Source organism: Filicampus tigris, chromosome 8, assembly GCF_054856515.1.
Source record: "Filicampus tigris isolate MCC_2025a chromosome 8, RoL_Ftig_1.0, whole genome shotgun sequence".
NCBI classification, from domain to species: domain Eukaryota; kingdom Metazoa; phylum Chordata; class Actinopteri; order Syngnathiformes; family Syngnathidae; genus Filicampus; species Filicampus tigris.
Genome location: NC_141224.1, coordinates 17,561,546 through 17,583,851, shown reverse-complemented (window position 1 = coordinate 17,583,851; position 22,306 = coordinate 17,561,546). Strand labels below are relative to the sequence as shown.

The following is a 22,306-nucleotide window of genomic DNA, read 5'->3' as shown; positions in this document are numbered from 1 at the left end:
TTCATAAATGTTGGTACTTTGATCCAAACTAGTTTTGATAAGCACTTGGAATAATTACCTTCTTGGAACAACACATTATGTCCATGTGTCAGCCGGCTAGCTGTTAAAGGTGGACTTAAAAGTACTTGCATTTCAATCATTATTCTATCCACTTCACGGAGTGCACCAGTACCACAAGCATGACGCTACCACCACAATGCTACGATGATACTGTCCTGACGTTTAAAGCTTCACCTCGACTCTTCTAAACATACGTCTTTTCATTGTGGTAAAATGCTTTTCTCTATGTCCTGTCTGACCACAAAACGCTTTGTCCAGGAGGCATTTGGTTTCTCCATGCGAGCAGCTGCAAATTTCAGTAAAGCTTGAAGGTGTCGATTTCAGAGCGGGCGCTTCTTTCTTGGTCAGCACCCTCTCAGTCTATGACGCTGTAAACCTCGCTTCACTGTCATCAGAGGCATTGGTTTCCCAGCAGTTCTTCTTCATGGCAAGGTTGGGCCATGGTGGTTCCTGAACATCTTAACGTAAAAGGAGGGTGACCTCAAAATTCTTCAAATTCACCTCAAATCAATTGACATGTTGGCACACTTGGACGTTCCAACAAAAGAATGATCCCAAACACATGCTGTAAACACTAGTTTGGAAATGCATAGCACTGGCGAAAATTAAATTTATTTTTCAACCCCCGTTAACCATTTGTGGACTCTGCTTTAAGGGGAAGTCAACGCAAACATTTTTTTTCAAGAATAGGTTCCATTCAAGCCCAGTAGTTGAAACAGGGCATTCTGATAAATATTGCGTTTGTGGAATAAGCATTGATCCACTAATTTTTAGCCATCTCCGGGGGCGGCCATTTTGTCTTTTATCAACTGAAAATGACATCACAACTGCTCACAACGACCAATCACGGCTCAGATCCAGAAAACAGGTCAGCCGTGATTGGTCATTGTGAGCAGATGTGATGTCATTTTCAGTCGACAGAAGACAAAATGGCCGCCACCAGAGATGGCTAAAAACGAGTTCATTTTGCTGCTTAACTTTCCACAAACGCAAAATTAATTAATGCCGTGTTTCAACTAGTGGGCCTGCTGGGAACATATTCTTGAAAAAAATATGTTCGGGTTGACTTCGGCTTTAAGTGTTAAACAGTGAGTTGGTATTTAGAGGTTGTCACCGTTGTCTTTGTTTCAACAGAGGAAGCAGGACAGTAAGGCTCAAGCTCCAAGATTTCCCAAGGTGAAAGATGAAGGCTGGTTCCTTGTCATTGGGGAAGTGGATCACAAGGCCCTGCTGGCAGTCAAACGCATTGGATACGTGCGCAACCACACAACAGTGTCCGTGGCCTTCTACACACCAGAGAAGACTGGAAAGTAAGTGTCTCTCCTGATAACATTATTAAAAGCCTTCATGAACTCAACATCTTGTTGTAAACTAGCTCATGTGAGTTTGATGACCTCAAATTGGAGGAATTGGCGTATTAGTCTGTGATGCTGTATTATCTTCTAAATTATTTTAACTTCAAAGGACAACTAGTCACCTTAGGGAGTAATGTAAAGGTTGTTCAAGATGTCATCATAAGGCGTTTATTAACTGAGCAGGAAATGCTTGAAGTAACATTCCTGTTATATAGGCATGGGCAATTACACTTTTACTTTCAAAGTTTAGTTGTCCATCAGCAGCGTAGTTCCACCAAGAGAAAATTGAGTCAACGTAAACTACATTCATGAATGTCTTCCATTTCTAAACTGCTGTCGTGTGGCTGCCCCCTGTCAAAATATTTGCCTTGTGCTTACAGATGCATCTACACACTCTACTTGATGAGCGACAGCTACCTGGGTCTGGACCAGCAGTATGACATTCACCTCAATGTGACACCAGCCAGCATCAGTGCCCAGGTCAACACAGAGGTCACAGATTAGATTACAGGATGCCCCTTTTTTTTTTCTTTTTTTTTTTTGTGACCAAAACATCCAGTCTCAGTGAGAAGGGGGTACAGCTTCAGCTTTGCTCTGTCTCCTGTCTGTGGATATACAATGAAGTTGATCATAATAACAGAATTACGGTTTTTAATTTTAACTTTATACTTTGTATTTATCTCTTCACTTGCAGGTCTTTACTTTCTACACAAACTTTACTATGTACCATGTACAGAAGTTGGGTTAACATGTCTCAAGTCATAGTTGAGCTTTTGGTTATAGGTCCACCTCAGTCCTGCTTAAGTGACCTTGAGCACGATGCTGCAAACCCAGCTGTTCCCGGTACTGTGTCTTCAGTGGGTGAATGAATGAATGACCTGTTATAGGTTTCCTTTCATGACAAATATGCACACGTTCATGTGAGAAAGAGCTACTAGCACTTATATACCCTAAAGGGTAGCAAAGTCAGTCATAAATGTAGCACCTTCAAACATACTGGGTTTTTCCAAACCCATGAACTATAGGCATCACAATATGGGGATTCTATAGTTGGCATATTACTTCCAAGTGCTGTGACAGCCAGGGGCATCATTCCAAAAGCATCCCCCCATAATGAAGCATGAAGGCTCCCTCTATGATACATTTTACCTCCCAAAAATGTACTCAATTACATTGTGACATTACAGGGAGGGGTGATGCTGACGGAGGTCGGGTGTGTGTGCGTGGGGCGAGGGTTAGGTTTGCCCTCAACATGCTTGGGGCCCCCAGAAAGGTTTCCCATATTTCCCCCCAAATCGATGCCCATGGTGACTGCCTCCCGCAGTCCAAAAATATGCAAACATGCTCGTTCACTGAAGAGTGTAAATTTACCATTTGTGTCATTGTTTGTCAGTCAATGGTGTAAACTTGGATGGGCAAGTAAATCGAAAAAAAAGAAACCTTAAACTAACTCTTCTAAAAATCATCATGAAAATAATTGCTTAAACTGAAAACATGTTGGAGTACTATTTAACTTTACAAGACAAAAATGTGTTGTACTTTATATTTTACATCTTTATTTTACTACTATTAAGGTTTGAATTATATGAGCAAATCTTATTATAATGACTGCTGGCTCCTTGTTTTGGACATTTTTGCTTTACTTTTTATGTGAGTAAACTTTTGTGAATAGATAAAAAAAATGTCATAACAGATCATTAAAAATATATATATTTGCAGAGTGAATTTGTGGCAGGGACAATTCCATTTGTGTGTGTGAGTGTGTTTCATATTTTTCTTCAAAACTCTTCATGTTTTTCTGCAACAATGTTTGATATACACATGAAATGAATGCCGCAATAAAGTTCATGACATGGATTGTGATTTAGCACGATAATGGCTGACTATCAAGACATCCGAAAATTGTATTGGTTAGGTTTCCTCATGCACTTATCAGGAATAATCTAGGACACCTGTTGAGTGCCATACAGGCCTTGATAAAATAGGTTTAGATTGCTCTTTTATGTGTTTGTTTTCATGTTTACTATAATCTGTGCATTTCTTACGTATAGAGGGTGCCCCTGACCACACTGTTGAGTGGCCGTCTCGAATAATTAAAAAAATAGTTTTGAACATGTTTACTGTACTACAGTACACCTCCGCATACTTGCAGCTCGGCACCCGCGGATTCGCCTATTAGTGGATATTTTTTTTTTCGATATTTAAAAAAAAAGGTGTGGGGGGGCAGCGACCCGTTTTTTTTTTTTTTGTGGAAATTGGTGGGATTTTAAACCCCCCCCCCCCACTCCCCCACCCTCCTCGCACATAGTCACGCACACGCACGCACATTATCCCAATGTATTTCAATGGGTGTCAATTAAACACGGATTTACGAGGGCCGGCACGTATTTTGTCCATATTTACCGTAATATATAGTAAAGAAATAATACTGTAGTACAAGTATAGTAAAAAAAAATTGCATTCAAAGTGTATTTTTCCCGTTAGTTCATCTTGGTCACTGCATATCAGGGTTAGGTCCGTAAATCCTGACTTCCCTGAGGCTTGATCATACACTGTTTTTTCCCCCTACTTTCCAGTAAGAGTTATGTTGTTCATGTTGTAATTACTAGTAAATATATGAATTTAAGGCAAAGGTTAACGCCCGCGTCAAATAAGCCGGGATCTTAGAGCTTCCTCGATGATTTGCTCTCCGCGGTCTGAATTTTATTAGTGCGGTCAAGCACAGACACAGAAATACAAAGAGTCGTGTACTCAACCATCGTCAACGTGTCACGTGACATGGAAAGTTACTTTCCAATCCAACGTAAGAGCAAAAAGAAGTTCCACCAAAAGTATAGCGCTTATTGAATCACGGCCCATGGGAATAGTCCTGCTCAGTTTCAACTGCTATTAAAATAAATATACTGAAGAAAAAAAGTGTTATTATACTAATAATAGTTTATACTGATAGTTGTATAATAGTTTTTCCTTCTGTTTAGTTTTTTAATGAGTGTATTTAGTGTAACTAGTTCGGTTTAACCTTTTAAACGGAATCCATTTCAAAACTTGAATATATGTATATATTATATGTATGTATGTATATATATATATATATATATGTATATGTATATATATATGTATATGTATATATATATGTATATGTATATATATATGTATATGTATATATATGTATATGTATATATATATATGTATATATATATGTATATATATATATATGTATATATATATACGTGTATATATATGTATATATATATATGTATATATATATATGTATATATATATATATATGTATATATATATGTGTATATATATGTATATGTATATATATATATGTATATATATATGTATATATATATATATGTATATATATATACGTGTATATATATGTATATATATATATGTATATATATATATGTATATATATATATATATGTATATATATATGTATATATATATGTGTATATATATATATATATGTATATATATATGTATATATATATATATGTATATATATATGTATATATATATATGTATATATATATATATATGTATATATATATATATATATATATATATTTGTGTGTGTGCAAGATTATTATTACCATATAGTGTGTGTGTGGGGGGCCGGGGGTGCAAGATTATTATTACCATATAGTCTACGTGTGTGCAAGTTTTTTATTACCATCGAATTTTGTATTCCTATTTGTATTACAATTTTTTGACACGTACTTCCTTGTTGCTATTTTTTGGCATTAGTTGAATGGAAAAGGGAAGCGGCTTGCTTCACTTGTAACTTTTCTCGCATTATAGGAACATATGTCGTGGGGTCACGTACGTGTGCTTGACCAAGTTGCTAAACAAATAAAAGGCGAATCTCAATATTTTTGGATACCGCGTTCTCGCAATGGTTATTGTTTATGCCCTTCATTTATATACGCTATATTTCTAAACGCCTTTTTAAAACATATTTTGCATTCTATGTTTTGTTCTCCTAAGCGTGGACAGGCAGGGACTCGTGCTTGGTATCAGGTGTTTAGGCCAGAGGTGATCAACCCTCGTTTGACAACCAATCATCGCTCATCGTGCAACACGTGACTACAACGCTTAGCGAATGACAACTGGAGCTCTGTGCACCGTTGTCCAATAGGAGCTGGGCTGTATAGAATCTTTGGACGCATCCACTTTGCTCCATTAATTCACTCGGGATGCGGAACGGACGATGCTCAGAATTTGGGACATTTTGACCACTTTCAACCCCAACGGACTTTGTTTTAGCAACAATTAGTCGTCTCTTTGCCGAGGTAAGAAAACAATCTTAGAGAATTACCTTAACTTCAATACATTGAAAAGATATTGACATAAAATAAAAGTCAGACTTATTCAGGACGTGTGTGTGTCATTGGGTCATCCCCAAACTTCATTTTCGAATCGCACGCAATCCTATGAACACATTTTCTTCCCCCACTCCAGAATCTTGCCACTTAATCCAGTGGCAATGTAATGAATTCCTTTCTGCCGCTGCTGTGGACCTGAGGCCGACCTTCTCTCACGTCCACGGGCGTTGCAGCTTTCAAGGGAATGCGTCGAGACTTTTCTACGTAGACTAAGAAAGGAAGACACACCATGAAAGAGAAATCGAAAAATGCTGCCCGGACTCGACGGGAAAAGGAGAATAGTGAATTTTATGAACTGGCCAAACTGTTGCCGCTCCCCTCGGCCATCACGTCCCAGCTGGATAAAGCCTCCATCATCCGCTTGACCACAAGCTACCTCAAAATGAGGATCGTTTTTCCTGAAGGTGAGGCTCGTGCATTACATCCGATTAATGTTTGGAAAATGACGTGTAGTGGTACTAAATTAATACAATTTAGTGTGAATTGACTGCGTTACAGTTGCAACTTGAAATTAGTGGGATTTATGATAGCAGTTTGGATTAGTTGGTATTTTTCCAAGCGCGATCGACCAAAATGTGTCTTGCGGGCCTGTTTGGTCATTGTTGTTGTTGCTTTGTTTTGTTATGTTTTTGTTTTGTAGATTTGGGGTCACACGAAGTATTTATGCATATATTGAATGCATGGTAATCGAAGAGGGCACATTTACTGTCCACATCACTGTACAGTGCAACGAAATGACCACAGTAATCGAGCAATAAAATAATAACAATAATAAAAAATCCTAAATGCCATCTATCTGTTGCACAAACATCCGAACTAAGTGACTTCGAGAAACGGGGAATACCCTGAAAGACCGAGATTCGAACCTGAACCTGAAGTGGGTTTATACGCTCCCACAGTATTGTTCAATTCAATAAGAAATAAATAGCGGTCATGAATTCCGTTGACCCAGAGTCATTTCCGAGCCTGAGTGATGTGCTTTGCTGGAGTCCCTGTGATGAGGATCTATATGCTGCACGCGTGACTGATGCAGCGACTCGCATATTAGCAGCATGCTCATGTGTGATCCTTCAACATATGGGGCTCCTTGCAGCCGCACACAATTAAAGCTCATTCACCATTTAGTATAAGGTGCACTCACAACGAACCTGGACGGGAAGCGCTAAAAGCAGTGAAACGGTGCACCTCAAATGCAGCAAACATCGGCACCAAGTTAATACGCGTCACATTTTTTGAATGTTGACAAACATTTTACGGTAGGCCTACACAGTTACAGAGTGTAAGAAAGAAAAATGATGAAATACTGCCTATCCCAGGAATAAAAATGGCAATCAATTAAAGCAACACACAGCCCATGTAAAAACGTTGTTCTTCTTGAGGGCGCTTACTGAAAATACCAAAACTTAAAATAAACGTTACAATTACATACACTTTCACATTGTAACAACGTTGTTGAGATTATGTTGTGTAGTTGCCGAAGACTTTCTATATGTGACAGTTTTGAAAATTGGACCATTATTGCGATAATACACCTTATGTTAAAAACGTCAATTGTAATATATTAATACTTATAGGCCCATAAAGAAATTAACCTTAATCAGTGACAACACACAAATAGATTATAAAGGCATAATTGTAATTATTGCACTTTTGTCCACGGCTAATCCAGGTTATGACAGTACGGTTTAATATGTTAATAATCATATATATATATATATATATATATATATATATATATATATATATATATATATATATATATATAGTTTTTAAGAATCCAAATAAAAGTAAGGTTTCACTGGTCGGGTAAGACTCAGTGCAGAGAGGAAAACCTGCTTTTACAGTGAGCCGGTTTGTTTATAGGCTACGTGACGAAAATAATAATTCGTTCGTTTAATATGGTATCCGGTGACATGTTTTAAATCGTGTTTACACGTGTAGTATTGAAATGTTTCGGTTTTTATTTCTTTCTGTAGTTGATTAAATCCAGTTGAGGATTTATGTTGTTCGTACAATAAAAGATTCGTGATTTGAGAAAATACAGCAGAAAAGAAAAAAAATCGTGTAATAAGATAAACGTCTCCCAAACATTCGTCTTTTGCAGTGGCAGAAGAATTTTACATTCATTATGTTGTTCCTGGTGGAAATCTTAATCCAATTCAAGTATTTATTCCATGAGGCTTTATTTAGTAAAGTGTAGTGAAGGCGATGCGATTGTGTTCCGAGTTCAAACAGAGAAGTCCATATTATGGTGCGCAGTGCTGCCCACATGTCGCCTGTTTATCCTGCTGCACATTTGCATTTCAATTCCAAGTCTGCTGCGCGGACTCGTGTTTGTTTTGTCCTGCTTTGGGTATTGGGCCTCATGCATCTTAACTCAAAGGTTTTTTTTCCCCCTCCGTTTTGAATAGTTTATGCTAATAGTTTCACAAGACAAAAATAGGTTCTAACCGAATTTGTACTTGTTAAAAGATGAGGTTTATTAAGATGTGCTGCGTTTAATCTGATGACATTATTAGGCTACGGTACTTTGCAGAACAACATTGCTTATTTCATGTAAAACATATTAAACTGCGTTGTAGATACATATTGTTGGTTAATTTGTTTGCTGCTCTCTATGTGTTGTTATCATTATTATAATAATAATAATCATTATTATTATTATTATTATTATTATTATTATTATTATTATTATTATTATTATTATTATTATTATTATTATATCTCTTATTAAAAAAATGTTTGCATGTGATTTGCTTACCAGGGCTTGGTGAATCATGGGGCCATGTGAGCCGGACCTCTCTGGATGGGGTCAGCCAGGAATTAGGTTCCCACCTCCTACAGGTTGTTATTATTATTATTATTATTATTATTATTATTATTATTATTATTATTATTATTGTTGTTATTATTATTAGTAGTATTATTAGTATTATTAGTATTAGTATTATTATTAGTAGTAGTATTATTATTATCCAAGCAGTAGGTGGTGTCTTATCTAGCACCATTTGCCACCCACTGCTCTCCGTATAGTGCTTGAAGACTTAAATGAGCTGAGCACATTCATGGTCATGCACAGGCCTCAATCTGTCTTTGAGCCTTCAAGCAGCGCTCATCATCTCTCACATTAGCAACGACACAAAGGAGCAAGCTCGCCAGTGGCAAAACTATGTATAGCAGTTTGAAACAAATGTGTGGCACGCAATCATATCAATACTTTACAAACTATATTTTTAGCATATACATACATGCATACTGTACATGCATATTGTACATAAGTAAATACACGCATAAATACACACATTCATACATGCATTGATGTATACATGCATGCATACTGGGCATACATACGGAAATACATACGTACATACTGCACACATACTAATATTCAACATTTTGCGGGGTCTTGGAAGACAGATGATTGAAGTCTTCATCTGGGGAACATTTATTTCTTGTGAGATGAATTGTGTATTTGAATCCCTGTTGTCATTTAAAACAATGTTAGGCAGTTTGTATTCATGCTTTCACAGCTCCTCTCTGAGTCACATTTTAAATCAATCAATTAGGGTCAATGGACCTTCAAACAAAGGTGGTATGCTGTCAACCTTGGCAAATTTTTCTGTAAAACAACTTCTAATTCGCTGAAAAATGCACATTGGGCTAGGGTTATACACACCTATTAACAGCTTTTCAAAAACACTCAATGTATGTTTTAAGAGTGGCAATTGGTAAGACATTAGCAAAACTGTTTGTATAGATATTTGTTTATTCACCGTATTGGAGGCGGAGTTCTGGAGGATAAACTAGGCTTGACACAGAAAGACTTGTACAAAGACACACAATCCTTCGCTTTTTTCTGTATAACCCTAATCCGTTGATATAGGCTATGTTATAAACTTTCCAATCTCCTGAGATGTGCTAATATGAGGGCTAAAAGGTTGACAAGAGTATTGAAAAACGTTGCCTGCAGTTGCAGAGACACGCCATGGTGACAAGGTGGCCCTCATAAACAACTACGATCCCAACACAATTCAAGCATCTCTCACTGCGTAACTGTTTGCGAAGACAAGTGGAGATATTTCATATACTGTACTTTATAGTCCCCAAAGGGAAATTTGTCATGGACTCTCAACTGGTCCTGCAGTTTACAATCGGCAGTATGACAGACACACCGGGGCGACACAAATAAAACCGAGACTGTTTCACTTCATGACCAGAATAGTTGACAACTTGGCTTACTTTGCTAAAACAGCATTAACCTTGCCTAACGTTAGCTTCAAGATTAGGTAGTGGTTAGCATGGTTGGACTCAGGAGCTAAAGTAAGATGTATATTTTATAGAGCTGTGTTACTTATGTAAAAACATTGAAAAGGGAGACATGCATTGTACGTGCAATATGTAGCATGCCATTTTTAATATTGCTCAGCTTTCAAGGTTACTTTCAACAAAGTGTTTCAAACAAAGATGGATGTTTGGATGCGTATCTTGTAAAAGCTGCAATCTCCGTCTTTTCCTTGACAAATTTTCTGTCTTCTCGCCCTGATTTAAAATGAGTGCCGGTAAACAGCAAAATGGTGCACTGTTGTAGCCAAACACCGTGCAGTGATTCATCATTTTATCACCATTTGCTATCAATTTTTAAAAAAAAAATCCTTCCAAAATAAAAAATATGTTCTTTTATATCCTTTAAAAAATTATTTAAAAATGATTAATACAATTTTACTTTCAAGTAAAACATTTCCCAGAAAATGAATGTTGAAAGTTATCAAACACTTTGAAATGCACATGCAAATTAATCAAACTTATTGAACGTAAAACTATTATTTAAACTTATTATTTCTTTTTAAACGTATGTTAATGTTTGAGCTACTCGTGTTGCAGCAGTTTGGTCGACGAGCCTGACAAACTTTGATTGCGGTAGACTTGATCTTGTTAGCGAGATTGCTGCTAGATTGATTCAGTCGCAGACTAGCAAAGAAATACTCTGGCTTTAGTTTGAGGTTCAGTAGGCCTCTGAAGGACATTTCAAGCTGCTCTGTAAATCGAACAAACTGCCTCCAGATTTTATTTGGATCATTTTAGTTTTCTGAAGTCAAATCCATCTCCAGCTCTGCCCATTTATTTCCTATTCTAATAATAGCTACTTGCAATGAGACACCACAGCACACCCACATATGTACATTGGAGTGCATGAAACTCGGTAGTCGTAAATCATCCTGGCCATATCTTTGGCTTCTTGTGGTTACAAGTTATGGTAACCCCTCTCTTGTTTCTTTCAGACTTTGGATGGCTTTATTTTTGTGGTTGCTCCTGATGGGAAAATAATGTACATATCGGAAACCGCCTCGGTCCATTTGGGTCTGTCTCAGGTTGGTTTAACAAAGGTAATGTTAACTCCTTTGCTATGTCGCACCTGAGGTGTCACAGTCCTGACATGGTTGTGCATTTCAGGTAGAGTTGACAGGAAACAGCATCTTTGAGTACATTCATCCTGCAGACCATGATGAAATGACAGCTGTCCTCACAGCACATCAGCCTTACCATTCACACTTTGTCCAAGGTAAAGACTGAGCCTAAACTCTGTACGTGATATGAACGCATGACGTCATTAAATTGTGAATACTGAGAGAAAAACATTTAAGATAATTCTCTCAATGCGAAACAATCATTCACGCCAATGTAGAATCTCTCTTTTTCCGTGCATGTATTATTTTTTTGCTCTTTTGATATCATGCTGAATGGCTGTACTATTGATTTAAACATTATCAAAGAGTAAAATGTGCGTCTCTTCAAAACAGATGCTACTGTATTAGTTTTCAGAGTCCAAGCTATTTTAGCCCAAAAACATACCAACATCATTACCTCTCAGTATTCATGCAATTTCTGTGACAAGTCAAGTCTACTAATGATTTTTTTCCTCCGTGCAGAATATGAGATGGAGCGCTCATTCTTTCTGAGAATGAAATGTGTCCTTGCAAAAAGGAATGCTGGGCTTACATGTGGTGGTTACAAGGTCAGAAAAATACATTTTTTTTTTTTTTTTTTTTTTTAATGGGATTACCTAATCGGTTTCTTATTGTTACATTGAATCCATTGAATCCACTCATTACCCAGGTGATTCACTGTAGTGGCTACTTGAAAATCCGCCAGTACAGCCTGGACATGTCTCCATTCGACGGCTGCTATCAGAACGTCGGGCTGGTGGCCGTCGGTCACTCGTTACCACCCAGTGCGGTCACAGAGATCAAACTACATAGCAACATGTTCATGTTTAGAGCCAGCCTGGACATGAAGCTCATCTTCCTCGACTCGCGGTATTTATTTATTTACATGTTCACACCACTGATGCACTGTGAATGTGATATCGATGTGTGCCATTTCCACCTTATTTTCTCACTATTTTGTTCGTGGATTTGTTTCCACCGCAGCACTTTGGCTTGCGTGTCAACACCAGAGCCCTTAATGACAGCTGAAAATGTGGGTGTGCATGTGTGTGTGTTGTTTAGGGTTGCAGAGTTGACAGGCTATGAGCCACAAGACCTAATAGAGAAGACCCTCTATCATCATGTCCACAGCTGTGACTCCTTCCATCTGCGCTGTGCACATCATTTGTGTGAGTAGTTGAACATGCAACACACATGCAATATCATCGTACTTTATAGAGAGGAAGTAGCTATAATAGATGAGCTAGGAATAACTCGGTAACCATGTTTGGTAACTTGAGTTGAAGTAGCACATATTGTCACTGTAACTGAACAAAAAAACCCTATAACTCATCCCGGTACATTTTTGAAGAAAGGTAATGCAGTTTTGTATATCATGGCAATTATATTGATTTTGATTTTGCAAATGTTAATGATCATGTGATTTACTCAATGCTATTTTTAACTCGCCCCCCTCTTGTCTTGTAGTGCTCGTGAAAGGGCAAGTCACCACTCAGTACTACCGTTTCTTGGCTAAGCATGGTGGCTGGGTGTGGGTTCAGAGTTATGCAACCATCGTACACAACAGTCGCTCCTCCAGACCTCACTGCATCGTCAGCGTCAACTACGTTCTCACGTAAGTACCTTCTGTTTCCCAAAGAGCTGGCAAATAGTCCCTTTCCCCCAAAAAATAAAAAATGTAAACAAAAACAGTGGAACCAAAAAATCCCTGAAGTCTTACAATATGTGAACTGTCCTCATGCTTATCTTGTCCATTCTCAGAAAATCTCATGAGACTACAGCTCAAAGAGCATCGAAATTATTAAATCCACAAGATTAGATCGTGATTGGTTTATTCTGCGGTGCCACCATAGAAGAGTATGAGTGATGGCAAATATGCCCAGTGAAATGACGTGTCTCCAAAGATATATTTCAAATCCAAACTGCACTTATTCTCGAGCAAAGTAATCCCTCTGGCGTCCAACGCACTTTCGCACCTTTCCCTGCCATGCCTTCAAGCACTCCGATAAGAATTATTCCGGGATCCTCCACAACTCCGTTATCACGACCATCTTGATGTCGTTCACGTCCTCAAAATGGGACCACGTGACAACACACTTGTGGTTGGGAAATAGGGGGGTGGAAAAATCACACGCAGCCAGGTCGTGCCATTAGGGATGTTGCTCCGGCACGGCGATTTTCTTCTTGGCCAGGAACTGTCAGATGCTCCGAAAATTGTGAGCATTGTCATTGTGAAACAGCCACAAGTTGTCCGCCTCAAATCTGGCCTCTTCTCCCTCATGAGCGAAGCAACTGCTGCAGAATGTCTTTACTGGATGATGTGAGCCGTAGTGAAGTACACAACTCGTCGTTTGTAATTTGGGTTTGAAATATATCTTTTGTGACTGGCAACTTATCTCGGGTGTTTTGCTGACACATGACCTCACCTGCAAGGTGACATATTCGACAAATACTGCATACTTCTCCGTATCATGTCCACGGTACACAATGTGTAATCTCAGATTTAATATGATATGTTACACTTAATATTATGCCATTGAAATATGTTGGAGCACTCTTTGTTCTAATCTATTTGGATAACTAGCAGGTTGAGTACTATCCAAATTCAGCATGTATCCAAATCCATGAGAATCACCATGCCTGAGGGAGCTCTGTGCATGTTTGCAAACTTCTCACGCAACACACTCGACAAACATGGTGGTCATGCCATGGACCACCGCCACTATCTGCAAAGTGCATACAGAGTAGGGGCACTATAGCCTGTGTGTTTCAAATTGGCTCGACTGCATTTGACAGTTAACAGCTAAAGCGCTTGGCATTAAAATGCACATTACATGCTGCTGTTTCTCACCTCTTTCTATGTGACTTCACCTGCTTTGAGCCACACTTTTCCGAGGAAGGTATTTCCAATACTTGCTCATGATTTATGTAGCGCATTAACTGTTATATTCCTAACTTACAAATGTAAAAGTACATGAGTGAACATTTCCAATGAATTCCAATGCACCTCTCTATCAGACATGACTTGTTACACGTCAACAAGCACAGAAAATCTTGACACATTTATTTTACCTCCTAAATTCAGAATCCAGATAAGTGTTGGGCTCTGTGTGTATTATTTAACAGCTACGGCTCTATTGGGGTATAAGACTGAAATGTTTGAAATAAAACGTACTTAAGTCAGAGGTTTTGCACAAGACACGGAACTATAAGATACTCTTTGTTAGGTAAGGGGTGGTCTTTTGTTAAGAATGTTATCAGGGTGAAATGTGTTCATCCAGTAGCCTTTGTGTACATTCTAACCATGGATAAGAAGTGATAAAGAGAGTTCACCTGAAGGTGAACTCTCACTGTGTGTTCAATGTCTAATCACCTATGGTCTGTAGAGCTGCCAATGCACGGCTTTAGTAAAGACATTTCATCAGTGAAAACTTGTAATCACAAAGGTTTGGAAGGGGAAACTAATTTAGTTACGTGTGCACCAAAAATGATCTTGCAGTTTTTCTCAATGTTGTAAAGGTATTCAATCTGAACCATGGAAGAATACTCTAAACCCCTTGGGGAACTATAAATACATATTTTGTATATTACTGTAGAAATTAAATGTGTTATGAACTGTAAGAACAGTATAAACAAAGAAACAAATAAATAAATCTAACAATTGAAAAATAATGTTTCCTTACTCTTCACCTCCTCATTTTTGGTCAAATGTAAACACTGACTTTGGAATCTGATTTGGAACTTTACGGGTTTCTGGTTGGTTATCATGCTATGGTCAAGTTGGCTGCAGGTTGTCCGAGCTCTGGATTCAGTACAATACAAAAGTCCCCCAATGAAAATTTACAGTAAGAGGCCAAAACACATGAACAATCAGAAGAAGTGGAAAGGTTACAAGGGTTAAAATTTATCAACGTGTGGAAATGAGGGAACAAGTGCAAAGTGGAGGACTAACTTAAATTAAATTGCTTGTGTAGAAGTTAAGAAATTGGGCTCAAGAGACGAACAACCTTCTCCTGCTTTTTCTAACAAACCAAACGCTCCTCCAAGAAAAACTCACACACTCATTCATTCTCCCTTCTTTAATTTCATCAAATTGAAATGCATTGATTATTATCATTGCCACACGTTTTTGGGCCCAATTCAAATGTACTGGGCAAAAATATGATTTTCTCAAATTGTCATGTTCCAACTGTGAGTTTCCATTTTCTTGTGAGAATGGAATTTTGATTATTGGTAGGTATTAGTATTTCTTGGATTGGGATAGTCAATTGACATTCAAGGAAGTCTAGATTCCCCACATTTAATGTGTAAGATCGTCGACAAACATTAATATCAGACAAAGATAACATAAATAAACATAAATGGAGTTTTTAAATGGTTTTGTCCTTACTTGTCCCGCTTGAACTAACTGTGGCTAATCACATTTTTGGGAAAGATAAAATCATTTCCACTGAACACACCTAAGCCTGATTATCTCCAGACCTGTTCAATCAAGAAATCACTATTTTAGAACCTGTCCGACAAAATGTAGTTGGCTGAAACACAATGCCACCATCCAAAGAAATTCAAGAACGGATGAGTAATAAAGTAGTTGACATTTGTCAGTCTGGAAAGGGTTGCAAAGCAATTCCTAAAGCTTTAGGACTCCAGCAAGCCAAATTGTGAGTCATTATCCACAAATGGAGAAAACATGGAACTGTGGTGAACAGACAGACGGTCTACAAAAATTACCCCAAGAGCACAATGATGACTCATCCAGGAGTTAAAAAAATGAACCCAGAACAACATCATGAGAACTGCAGACCTCCCTCGTCTCAGTTAAGTTCAGTGGTCATGGCTAAAAAGGACATTTCTGGGCAAAAATGGCATCCATGGCAGAAATCCATGCCAGAAAACCACTGCTGACCAAAAAGAAGAAAGACTCATCTTACTTTTGGAGAAAAACAAAAACAGAAAAGCTTCTGAAGGATTCTCAAGACTTTTGGGAGAATATTCTATGGACTGATGAGATGAAAGTTGACCTTTTCAGAAGTTGTGTGTCTCACTACATCTGGCATAAATGTGTAACACAGCACTTCATAGTGATCTGCTCTGCTTTACCTCCCATGTACACCACAAAGCTCTTAGCCCCCATCTCCACCACACTAAAAGGCCCCTCATAGGAGTGCTTCAACGCGGTCCGATGGCCATTATGACGGACAATGATGCACTTGGCTGATGGGAGGCCCTCGAGCACATAGAACTAGGGCAGGCCGTGGTGAGATGCCCGAAAGGGGGACTAAAACATCGGCAACCCCCTGGGACATTGCCTGGTGAGAGGTGGCAGACCAGGAGGCTACGGCATCCAGGAGAAACTCCCCTGGCACACGCAGTGACTGGCTATAAATGATCTCAGCAGAAGATGCTTGAAGGTACTCCTTGGGGACAGAGCGGAGACCCAGCATAACCCATGGGAGACGGCCCAGTTGTTGTCCGTGAGGCTGGCACGCATTGCGGCTTTCATAGAACGATGAAACCGCTCACGGAAACGCTTAATTTCAGTTGTTGCTGCTGAGGGTGGCCCAATCAGTTACCATATTACATTTAGAGGGCAAGCACTTTTTCACACAGGTTCACGTATTTTTAATAGCATTTGTTTAAAATGTACTTATGAGATACAAGACTGCTTGTGGTCAATTAGTCAAAAAGTGACAATTAAGGTTCTTGTAAATAAAAGGATGATACCATCTCCACATGCAGCGCATTAATTTTATCTTGCAACACAGGAATGTAGATACTTTTGATTGCAGTGCTCTGACGTACTGCCATTTGCCAGTGGTTTGATGAATATTGAAAATAGCAAGGGGGAGAGTGGACATCCTTGTGGTTGCTCTTTTTAAAGTAAAGCTTAATGTGATCACGGTAGTGGTGACTGTACAGATATAACCGCTGTGAATGAATGAGTATGGCAATATTGCAAAAGTACTTTGATTAATTTCAAGCACAGAATAAATCAAGGGTGTCCAGTCATATGACTCACATCCATCTGGATGTACTGTATACATTATTGCCATCAAGCTTGCGTAACCAAACAGTGAGCAAAGGAAGAATGGATCACTGTTTGTCTCAAATAAATCTCTGCCAAGGTTTTCTGTTGTCCCAGCCTGATTTGCCATGGCAACATCCGTGGAGCACTTCAGAGAGAAATCAATTCCTTTTTCACAGTACTAAGACGTCCAAACTCTACAGGCCTGATTTAGCCAGACATAGCCTTTAATCTCCTAATGTATTTGATTGGTCTGCTTTCCCTGTGTGTAGTGTTTGTTAAAGGCCTTGCTTCAATCCCTCTGGTAAAAAAAAAAAGCCTCTCAACAGCCGTTCCAGCTGTCTCAGAACATCCCAACATTTCCAAGTATTAATTCTGTCACACATGGACACGTAACACTCGGTGTGTGTTGGTCCTTTGCGATGAGGCCTCGAATGCTAAAACAAATGCTAATGAGCTTTTGCTGGAAGGGAAAAGAATATACTAGACTGCACACGTTTTTCGAAGTGACTGGAGACCATAGACCTCTATGCTTGAGTAATTATGCATTGTTGTACATCTTTGAAATGCAAATGCTGAATATCCAAAGAATATCACAGAAAGTACACCAGATGCAATTAATACTTGTGTCTTTAGGAATACGGAGTACAAAGGCTTCCAACTCTCTCTGGATCAGGTCATGTCCAAGGCCTCGTTCCCTTTCAGCAGCAATACAGCGAGCAGTCTCACCGAGACAGGCAGAGCCAATAAAAGCAGAGTATCCCGCCCCAAAACCAAAGCTAGACTTTCGCCATATAGTCAGGTGAGTGTTTTGTATTTGGATGTATTTATCATGTGTCAAATGTGTTTATAAACTGTTAAAGAAATACTTATACTTTATTTCCTTTGCCGTTTAAATGTTGCATCTTTGATAGCCTTCCTGATATGTATGTATGTATACAGTACTCACAAAAGGTAGGGGTATTTGGGTTGAGGGTGAAAATTGAGGATGGACCTGAAATGCTCTACAATGTAACCATGTCCAACTGTTCAATGTCTCAGTGCTTTTTGCACAACTTGCTGTTGGAATGAAACCGCAAAATTCACAGCAGTTGTTTGATCCATTGACTAATAAATTGCATGGTTCACTTAGAATTCGGGTGGCATGGTGACCGACAGGTTAGCACAGGGGTGCCCAAGTCTGGTCCTCCAGAGCCCGTATCCAGCCCGTTTACATGTCTCCCTCCCCCAACACATACACACGCACAAACTCAAGAGAGAGAGAGAGAGAGAGAGAGAGAGAGAGAGAGAGAGAGAGTGGATACCGTGCAGAGATTTAGCAGTGCATGCCCTATTGATTATGTTCATCGGATCAACGTTTAAACCAAAAGAAATTTGACTGATTTAATTTCATCAGCCATAGCCTGTTTTGATTTCCCAAATGACTGCTAGGCTAAAGGGTTATAGTTTTTTTTCTCCAATATGGTTAGTTTTTATTTTGTTTGTTTTTTTAAACTTATTTAATTTCGATTAGTTTTTTTCTGGATTCGTTTTTTTTAAATGCTTGATTTTAGTTTGTATCAGTTTTTTACATATGGAGAATTTGTCAAGTGCAAGATACAAAAAAAATTAACAGGTCACTAAGTATTGTGTCATTAAGGTAAACTAAAATTCTCAAATAATTGACCCTTCCTTCTTTTGCAGCTACGGATCTCAAGTAATACCAAAATAAGTACATTTAAAATAAACCCCAAAAGCTCATATATGATATCAATGGACAAAGATGTAAACAAATGGCGTTGTTGCTATAATTACAGTTTGTTTTATAAACGTAATATTAGTTTCAGTAAATTTCATTTTTTTAAAATAATTTTCATTTGATTTCATTCACAATATTTTTTAGTTTTAGTTATTTCGTTAGCTTTTGTTAACTATAATAACCTTGCTAGGCTCACAGCAGTCTTGTTGGGTGCTCGAAATTCTACCTACAACATTACACAAATATGGTCAGATTTTTTTCATTTTAACTATTTGACCACTATCATTGTTTCTGTTTGTTTGTTTCTCAACCCAGTATCCAAGTTTTCAGACAGAGCGGTCGGATTCAGATCAGGATAGCCCGTGGAGGGGAAGTCCGCTTACTGACACAGCCTCCCCACAGTTGCTGGAGACAAATGAAGGCATGGACGCCTCCTGTGTGTACAAGCAGTTCACTGATCGTGGTCCGCTGTGCTACAGTGTGTCTGAAGAGCAGCGTCGTAGTGGTGACGGTCATAAGCACGTCCATGTACACGCTCAAGGACAAAGTTGTGAGCGGGGTCGATGTGAGGCAGGGCGATATTTCCTTGGAGTGCCTCCTGCCAGCAGGGACACATGGTGGAGTACAACAAAGGCAATTTTGCCCTTAAGCAAAGTCTCATTGGAGAACCACGAAGGATGTGATGGCAGCATGCCACATATTGCAGCAGCCCACAGTTATGATGGTGAGATCTTAAATTGCACTTTTATTAGTTTAAGTACAGTGAAACCTCAAAGGTTGACCGCAATCTTTTCCGTGGTTGCTGGTTGACATCTGATTTGTACATCTAAAAAAAATTAAAAATACAGCCAGCGTTTCAAGTAACATCTCAACATTCCTTACTGTCATACAAGTTACATTTATGGCAATTCCCTGCGTGGGATGAAATTTTGTGGAAAATTAAATACAACTCGACACTTAATGGAGAAATCAACCCAAACACATTTTTTCTCAAGAATAATTTCCCAGCAGGCCCACTAGTTGAAACACGGCATTCTGATTAATATTGTGTTTGTGGAATATGAGTTAAGCAGCAAAATGCACCCACTTTTAGCCATCTAAGGAGGTGGCCATTTTGTCACTTCTGTCGATTGAAACTGACATCACGGACCTCACAACTACTCAGGATTTTTTTTTTCAGATTAAAACCAACACAGTAACAGCTCAATGTTTGAAAAACTGCTGTGTACTATGCATTGTTTCTTTGTTTAATGCAGAAATACCAAGAAGCCAACACTGTCAGAAAACAATTTTTTTTTCTGTGTTTCTTGAAGGTCAGAATCATTGGGATGATGACAGTGTGGTGAGCTCTCCAGATAGAGGCTCCACCAGTGACTCAGGAGATCGCCAGCGAACTGACCAGTTCAGGTGTAGCCCACAGGAACCCAGCAAAATGGAAACACTTATACGAGCAACACAGCATATGATTAAGGAGGAAGAAAGTCGACTTCAGCTACGAAAGCTTCATCCAGATACTCAACTGGGGCAGGCCAACGGACTGTTAAACAGCACAGGTCTTTGCCGTACCTCAGAATATACTCAAAGGCCAATACAGGCTGTGGTGTGTCGCGGTTTGAGTCACGTGATTAGCCCCGCGCACAGCCCCGCCCACTTGTCAAGGCAAAGTCCAGGGTCCGAAAGCCTCAACAAGTCCAAAGACTACCTCCAGACAGACCAGGGCCCACGTTCTTTGCAATTACATTACCCGTTTGGTCGACCAGGCCCATGTGCAGATTCTCCCACCCCGGCTCCAGCTCTGTACCCGCCACACACCCACTTTCGGCCATACTTGGAAAAGCATACGCCCTATCCCCTGACTGGCTATGCTCTTGATCACCTCTACGACCAAGAGAGCCTCCGAGGCTACTGCACTTCAGCCAGCACGGATATGACCCCTCACCTTCGCATGCCGGCAGAACAGACACCCGGACACAAAGGCACCTCTGTCATTATCACCAATGGCAGCTAACAGTCATTTTACACATGCACTGGGACTGATGTCAATAAGCCCCTGTGACTGACTGACCTTCTTTGAAAATGACTTCTGAGTACTTGTAACGTTTCAGAGTTAAGGTTTAGAACACTTACCCTGTTATTACCTAATCTTAAGATTTGCATAAGAATAACAGTAATAATAATATTCAACATGCCAATAACAAGAACTCATACGTGACTGTTAGAACACACTTTTAAGGCCCGCTGCACACTGAGCGACACAACCGAATGCCGATGAACTGTAGCACAGTGTGGGAATTCTGAAAGTAGTTTTCATCAATGGCAGAATGTTGAACTAGTTTTGCCACCATTCGAAATTTAAATTGCAGGTGAACAGCGTTGCCATGTCACAGATTTAATGGCCAATCAAAAAATGCCACAAAGGTCGTGGGCATGCAGTAGCCTATCCCACCTGTGGGCAGTGGGCAGGGTACACCCTGAACTGGTTGGCAGCCAATCGAAGGGAACACAAATACAAACAACCATCCGCACTCACAATCACACCTAGGGGCAATTTAGAGTGTCCAATTAACCTACCAAGCACGTTTTTGGAATGTTGAAGCAAACCGGAGAAAACCCACGCAGGCACAGAGAGAACATGCAAACTCCACACAGGGAGGCCGGAGCCCGGATCGAACCCACGACCTCTGAACTGTGAGGCAGACGCGCTAACCAGTCGAACACCACGCCGCCTATGTGTTTTACAATAATAGTTAATTATATTCATAAATTCACATGTAACTGTGGCTAAGCGGCGAAGCAAGGAGAGTCTCTGTCACCTGAAATGCACAAGTACAGCCAATCGCCTCTCAAAAATCCACACCCTGTCTTAACTTCTTAGCGTTTCCTCTCTTGGTATTATTATAATATACGGTAGCTACAGCGTCCAGGCAATCTGCTTCTTCCTTGACAATCGCATGATGCTGTTGAGAACAAATAATACTGTACTGTGTATTATGTGGAGCTTTGAAACCTTTTATCCTGATAAGATCACCAGGCATCACATTTTTCCTTTGCAGCGTGTCAGCAGATGTCGCCCTCTGTAAATTGTTTGCAATTGTTCAGTTCATTTGTGTTCGGTCATGGTGTGCGGCGGTCCTAATAAAAATGTAATGCATTTTATGCATCGAGCTTCAAACTGTCCTTCAAGTACAGCAGAGCACTGACCCTTCACTAGTAATACGTGTTTTTTCTTTTTTTTCTTTCAGATATACTACAGCTAAATTGGTTTTACATTTTTGCTTTGTAGTCTACTG

At 39.3% G+C, this 22,306-nt stretch overlaps 2 protein-coding genes across 3 annotated transcripts in view; both read left to right on the top strand.

Moving 5' to 3' along the window:
* The window catches only part of ascc3 (activating signal cointegrator 1 complex subunit 3), a 66,876-nt gene extending 63,604 nt beyond the window's left edge, over positions 1 to 3,272 (top strand). Inside the window, exons 41-42 of the mRNA XM_086038457.1 lie at positions 1,195 to 1,370; positions 1,796 to 3,272. Of these exons, the coding sequence (XP_085894583.1) occupies positions 1,195 to 1,370; positions 1,796 to 1,919 (300 nt within the window). The 3' untranslated portion in view covers positions 1,920 to 3,272. The remainder of the gene's footprint in view (positions 1 to 1,194; positions 1,371 to 1,795) is intronic.
* A 2,766-nt stretch (positions 3,273 to 6,038) lies between these two features.
* Positions 6,039 to 21,024, top strand: sim1a (SIM bHLH transcription factor 1a). 2 transcript variants are annotated; one of them, XM_086038191.1, is made up of 12 exons: positions 6,039 to 6,213; positions 8,574 to 8,653; positions 11,089 to 11,193; positions 11,261 to 11,369; positions 11,737 to 11,822; positions 11,924 to 12,123; positions 12,316 to 12,422; positions 12,721 to 12,868; positions 17,915 to 18,080; positions 19,332 to 19,620; positions 19,693 to 19,740; positions 20,330 to 21,024. In XM_086038191.1, the coding sequence occupies exons 1-12, from the start codon at positions 6,039 to 6,041 to the stop codon at positions 21,022 to 21,024; spliced, it is 2,208 nt and encodes a 735-aa protein (XP_085894317.1). The 2 variants fall into 2 exon arrangements, with proteins under 2 accessions (XP_085894317.1, XP_085894316.1); XM_086038190.1 differs by having other exon boundaries at positions 19,332 to 19,740.
* Positions 21,025 to 22,306: the final 1,282 nt, after the last annotated feature.